The sequence below is a fragment of the Aphelocoma coerulescens genome, chromosome 15 (assembly GCF_041296385.1).
Source record: "Aphelocoma coerulescens isolate FSJ_1873_10779 chromosome 15, UR_Acoe_1.0, whole genome shotgun sequence".
NCBI classification, from domain to species: domain Eukaryota; kingdom Metazoa; phylum Chordata; class Aves; order Passeriformes; family Corvidae; genus Aphelocoma; species Aphelocoma coerulescens.
In genome coordinates, this window is record NC_091029.1 from 8,646,415 (window position 1) to 8,652,414 (window position 6,000).

General features: G+C 45.0%; 1 protein-coding gene across 1 annotated transcript in view; it reads left to right on the forward strand.

The window, feature by feature from the left end:
• Positions 1-5,155, forward strand: part of HIC2 (HIC ZBTB transcriptional repressor 2) — a 41,987-nt gene extending 36,832 nt beyond the window's left edge. Inside the window, exon 4 of the mRNA XM_069030730.1 lies at positions 2,434-5,155. Coding sequence (XP_068886831.1) covers positions 2,470-4,182 — 1,713 coding nt within the window. The 5' untranslated portion in view covers positions 2,434-2,469 and the 3' untranslated portion in view covers positions 4,183-5,155. The remainder of the gene's footprint in view (positions 1-2,433) is intronic.
• Positions 5,156-6,000: the final 845 nt, after the last annotated feature.

The following is a 6,000-nucleotide window of genomic DNA, read 5'->3' on the forward strand; positions in this document are numbered from 1 at the left end:
GTAGTGAAAGTGTAGTAGTAGGCTGTTTCTTGCTATCTTGAGCAGGATGCATTTATATAGAGAGATGCTGTTAAGTTGCAAGCCATGTTTTTGTCCTCCCCTATCGATGTATCTCAGTGACCCAGAAGTAAGGGCTCTTATTTGGCCTGGCTAGATAAAAGTGGGTATTTTGTGCCTCTGTGCTGCTGCTTCTTCCCCTTAATCAGCAATTCTGGAAGCAAGCCACTAGAACCAGACACGCTGCCTCCGTGCTGCAACTCTGTTGTAACTAATTACATCAAATCTTGGTTTTAAAGTGCTCAGCACTGCTCAGTGGAGGTAGTCTCTGTCCTGTCCCATTTTTCTGATTCTGCGGGGTGAGTTTCTATTACAGATACGCTATGGGTAGAACTAGCACCATGGAAAGCCTGTATTTCCTCCTTTTGGCTGCTGCCCTTTCTAAAGCCACTGAGCTCTGGGAACAACATTCATGTGCACAAAGGAATTGTGGTGAATCCACTGTCTTCTTGGGTTCCCATCCATTGCTGAAACAAAATCAAACAGAAAAGCGGAGCAGTCTTTTTCGCTGTTGGTCAGGGTGATGAGCCAGAGGGATCTGCATGGATGCTAAATTAGGTGCTGCTGCACTGAAGAGCCACCACAAAATTCCAGTAAAAGCATAAGCAAGCATCAGGCTGACCAGGAAAACAAGAGCTGTGTCCTGTGGACAAAGGGAGGCACCTGCTTGGCAGATCTGTTGGGAAAAGTACCAGGGTAGTCAGGCAACAGTGCTGGAGGAAATATTGCATTTGTTTACTTTTTGGTAGCTTTTTTTCATAAAGCAAAACTTTTCTGTTCTGCAGAAATGGATGATGTAAATTTACCACCTTTCTGCCAAATGAAATCTTTATCACCAGGTAGTAGGAATCAGGTTTGAGGGAAGCAATTTTTAATACTAGCAGCATCGTTCCTTATTTCTTTTTGTTGTGTACCTATATGTGGCACAGAGGGAAGATAATGCAGTCTAATGCTTCATCATTTGAACTCTGATGGGACAGTGTGGTAGTGGGACTCACAAACAAAAAAATTACTTGATTATGATTTTAAGAGAAAATTTAAGCTCTTCATTTCTCTGTATTTATGGCTTGCTTCTCCTTCAATAAGAGAAATGTTTCAGTAATATGATAAACTGGGAAAGGAAGAAAGGAAGTAGAAGGCTAAGTGGTGGTTATTGTAAATTTAGTACTTAATTCTCACTCTTGAACCTCAGAAACTATTTTAAATTAGCTTTAACAGATAAATGCAAATAGTAGTTGGCACTTTCAAGCAAACACACACACAAAAAGAAAAACCAACAAGGAAAAATAAATTAAAATTGACCTTGGATTCCTGAATGCAGCCCCAGATTTAAATTCTGGTTTTTATGGATTGTAATATCTACCAAACATGCAACTGCAGTTAGTTCTGACATATCTCAAACTGGGTGTTTCCTACACTCCATACTACTGGGAAGGCAAATGTAAACATCTAAACTAAAATACATCATGACCACTGTTTGTGAAATGCATGAATTATATGGAGGTAACCACAATTTTCCTTTCTTTACAGTATTTCAGGATAGAGAGACTGTGACTTGAGATATGTTACTTGACTCTATTAGTTTAAACAAAATTCTTTCAAAGTTAAAGACAGAACAAAATTAACTTGAGAAAACTGTTTCAGATTTGTGAAGACATTTGGTGACATTTAGCTAGCTCAGCATCCTGAATTTCAGCCAGTTGAGGGTTGATTCTAACCCTTCATGTCAATGGATTGGGATACGGACATTGCCAGGGGAGTGGTTTTTAAAGCAGCTTTTCATACTCTTATGGAGGTTTCCCATTCACACCTCAGTCTGATTAGTTCTATCTTCAGTGGATTTAGTTGCTACATGTCATTTTCTCAACCCCAGAGCATCTGGGAGTTACAAGATTTCAACATGTAACAGCCGAGAAACAAACTGCATGCTAAAGCAGGGAAGCTGCAGCTTATGCTAATTATTTTACATGCTCAGATATGCAAATGACAGTGAAGTAGATGCTTCTCTTTTCTTCCTCTTTTTCTCACTTCTCATCCTCCCTTGAAATCTATGTCAAGAGAGAACAGTTTTCCCCTGTACCTAACTATTGTTTTCATGCTGGTATTTTTTGAATAGTGATTCCAGCCAAAGAAGATTGCTTTTGTAAAAAGATAATTATAAATCTGATTTTTGAAAGACTCGAATCAAGTCTTAACATGAGAAATATTTCTTTCTGTATTCCCTGCAGGATCACAGCTTGCAGGGCTCAATGTACTCAGATCTCCCTAGTCAGTGTCAAGCCTAACATAGACTGCACTGTGTTAAACCAGTCTATTAAATGTAACTTGTTCTAGTGGAAACAGCAAGCTCACACCTCTCATTCTCCTGTTTTGCAGGTGGTAAGGTGAAAGTGAGAGGAAGAGAAGGTGGAGATGGAACTGCCAAATCATGCCAAACAACTGCTACTGCAGCTGAACCAGCAACGAGCCAAAGGTTTCCTCTGTGATGTGATCATTGTGGTAGAAAATGCCCTGTTTCGTGCCCATAAGAACATCCTGGCAGCCAGCAGCATGTATTTCAAATCCCTTGTCCTGCATGACAACCTGATAAACTTAGACACGGACATGGTGAACCCCACTGTGTTCCGGCAGATCTTGGACTTTATTTATACTGGTAAGCTCTTAACGACTGACCAGCCTGGTGAACAGAACTTTAATGCTCTCCTCACCGCAGCAAGCTACCTCCAACTGCACGACCTGGCAGCTCTCTGCAGAAAGAAGCTGAAGCGGAACGGCAAGTCCTTTGCTAGCAAGGCTGGTGGCCTTGGTGTTGGGAGATCTGCCAGAAGTCAGAGACTTTCCACTGCTTCAGTCATCCAAGCTCGCTATTCAGGGTCAAATGAGGGGTTGAAGGGCTCGCACTCAAAGGAGCTGTCAAAGGGAAAGCTCTCTGATGACGAGGTCTTCATTAGCAGCTCCAACCAAGAGAACTGTCACTCCTTAAGCAGGGGAGCCAGCAAGAACGGCGGTGGGGGCAGCAGTGCAAATGGGAGCACTGGTGACCAGGAGCTAGGCCTCGACCTGTCCAAAAAAAGCCCCTCGCTCCCTGTCACAGCCTCCCACGATGACACGCAGCACAGCGAAAGCCAGCACGGCTCTCCCCAATCTGCCTCAGCCCCTGCAGCCAACAGTGCCTCATCGTTTGACGAGTCTGGTGTCGGAGCCCCCCACAGCATGGCCGACAGCAGCGACCCCATGGAGATGGATCTGAGCGAGGAGTGCCACCACTCACTGACAGAGAGCAGCCAGCGCAAGGGCCTCCGGCACTCGTCCCGCAAGAAGGAGTGGATCAAGAAAGACAATGCCTTTGACCGAAAGGAAGGGGGCAAAGACAGGGACGAGGGTGAAGGGCTGCCCAATGGTATCCTGCTGGGGCCCTTGTCCAAGTCTGTGGAGAGGAGTCTGGCTGGGGCCTATGGGGCAGACCTGCCCTACCCATGTAAGGAGGAGGTGGAAAACGGTAAGGAGAACAGTGATGACAGCGGCCAGAGCGAGAGCGAGAGCGGCGGCCATACCAGTGCCAACTATGTCTACCGGCAGGAGGGATTTGAGCCAGTGGCCTATGGTGACAACCTGTATGTCTGTATCCCCTGTGGCAAAGGCTTCCCGAGCTCTGAGCAGCTCAATGCCCATGTGGAAACGCACACTGAGGAAGACCTTTACATCAAGGAGGAAGGCACATACGGCAGCAAGGATGAAGCCGAGGATTTGTCCAACCCCAATCAGTCCTACGCCGCGGAGTCCCGGCCCTTCAAGTGTTCCGTGTGTGAGAAGAGCTACAAGGATCCAGCCACGCTGCGGCAGCACGAGAAGACTCACTGGCTGACGCGGCCCTTCCCTTGCAACATCTGCGGCAAGATGTTCACACAGCGGGGCACCATGACACGGCACATGCGCAGCCACTTGGGGCTCAAGCCCTTTGCTTGCGAGGAATGTGGGATGCGCTTTACCCGGCAGTACCGACTAACAGAGCATATGCGTGTCCACTCAGGAGAAAAACCTTACGAATGTCAACTGTGTGGTGGGAAATTCACCCAGCAGCGCAATCTGATCAGCCACCTGCGAATGCATACCTCTCCCACATAAGCCAAAGACTCCAGAATGAGCTTCAAGCCCATCCGCAGTGATTTACCTTTCTGTAGACTTGCTGCTTAAAAAAAAAAAGGAAAAAAGAAAAAAAAAACAAACAAAAAAGGGGGCAACTCCCCATACTCTGTTCAGTCATGAGAGGCCTAAACAAATGTAGCTTTAACATTTTAAAAAAAAAGTTCCTTTTTTTTCCTTTTTTTAAAAAAAGAAAGGTCCACAGCCAAGCTGATGCGTTTAGTCCCAGTCTCCCTTCAAATTTTGAAGACTTGGCAAGAAATGCCTCTTCTTTTTGCACACATCGACTTCATTGCCATATTTCTTATCTGCAGCAGGTAGGGGGACCTTGGGGAACTTTCAGCCTCTGCTGGCTCCCCCTTCCCTGCCTCTTTCTGTGTTCCTGTCGCTGTACTCAACTCCTCTCTTAAAACCAAACTCAGCAGGGGTATTTCTTGCCATTAAAAAGAAAATAGAGTACACCTTTTCAGTGGCCTCAGTAGCTGTGAAATAATAGCATTCTCAAGTGCAGAAGCTGTGTCTGTGGACCATCTCACAGGGTTGGCAGCCTCTCCAGAGACTGTGGGAAAGCCACGGCAGTAGTGGAGCCCACCCCTGTCCCTTGGGGTGGCGATGGTGGGGGGAGCAGCTCCCAGGGCTGCACCAGCCCCAGTACTTCACTTAAAGAAAAGGCAAAGTCTCCCTTACCATCCCTCCCCATTTTGGTTTTGATCTTTATCCTTGGCACGCATAACCACGTGCCACCTTCTCCCATAAAACACGCAAACCTCTTTTGCCTTACCCATGACTGAACAGGGACTGGATGCCCTGGGAATTTCTTTCAGTGAGCAGGGGGTCGTCTTTACTTTTCTAGTAGTTTCGTATGAATATTCTTTGCTTAGAGGTACTTGTTTTATTAAAGGAAAAACCATTGTAACGTTTATGTGAATGTTTGAACTGGAAGGTCTGAGGTTAATTCTAGGGTGGGTGGGTGGGGAGGGGGTTTGATGTAGGCTGGACTTGCTACAAGTTCCATAGGTACTTTTTTATTATTTTTTTATTTTATTTTTTGTGTGTGTGTATGTTTTTAGCTTTCCTCCCTCACTAAAGAGCAAGTCTGTGTGGACAGACTTGTTACCTTTGCTACCTCTTGAATTCATGAGAACAATAAGATGGTTAGTGAAAGATTAGGCTTTTTTTTCTTTTATTGTAAGTAATTAAATGTATAAAAGTAGAAGCTAAATTAAAGTTAATGGATTTTTACCACCCCGTCCTTCCATCAAAAGTCAACTAGAGAAATGTTAAAGCAAAGCTTGGCCAAAGACAAAGCAAAAAATACACTGAGCTAGAGGCTGTGCTGGCTGCTTGAACTGGCTCAATTCGCAGTCTCTTGGCTGTCTGTAGTCACTTTTAGATAAAAGCAGAAAACTCCTCTGAGCTTTTTGGGCCCTTTCCAGCTTTGTTTATTGAGTCTGGATACTATGGGGAGGGGAAAATGTCCCCCTCATCTTCCACTTCCCCAGCACATCTGGGTCAGTCTGTAAACACCTGGCAGGACAGAGGGTGAGGGCATAGCAGCCTATAATTTACTAGAATCCAGAGTGCAATAAGGTGGGGGAGAGGAGGAGAAAGCAAACCAAAGTGTTTCATATCCTCCCTTTTAGACAATTTAACACACGCACACAAAAAAAAAAAAAAAAAAAGAAAAAGAAACAAAATGTTCTTGCAACATCTGCATAAGACATCACAGCCAACAGCTGCTATTGGTTTAGGAGAGAAGACAGAGAACTTTGCCCACCGATTCTTGGCCCCCTTGACTTT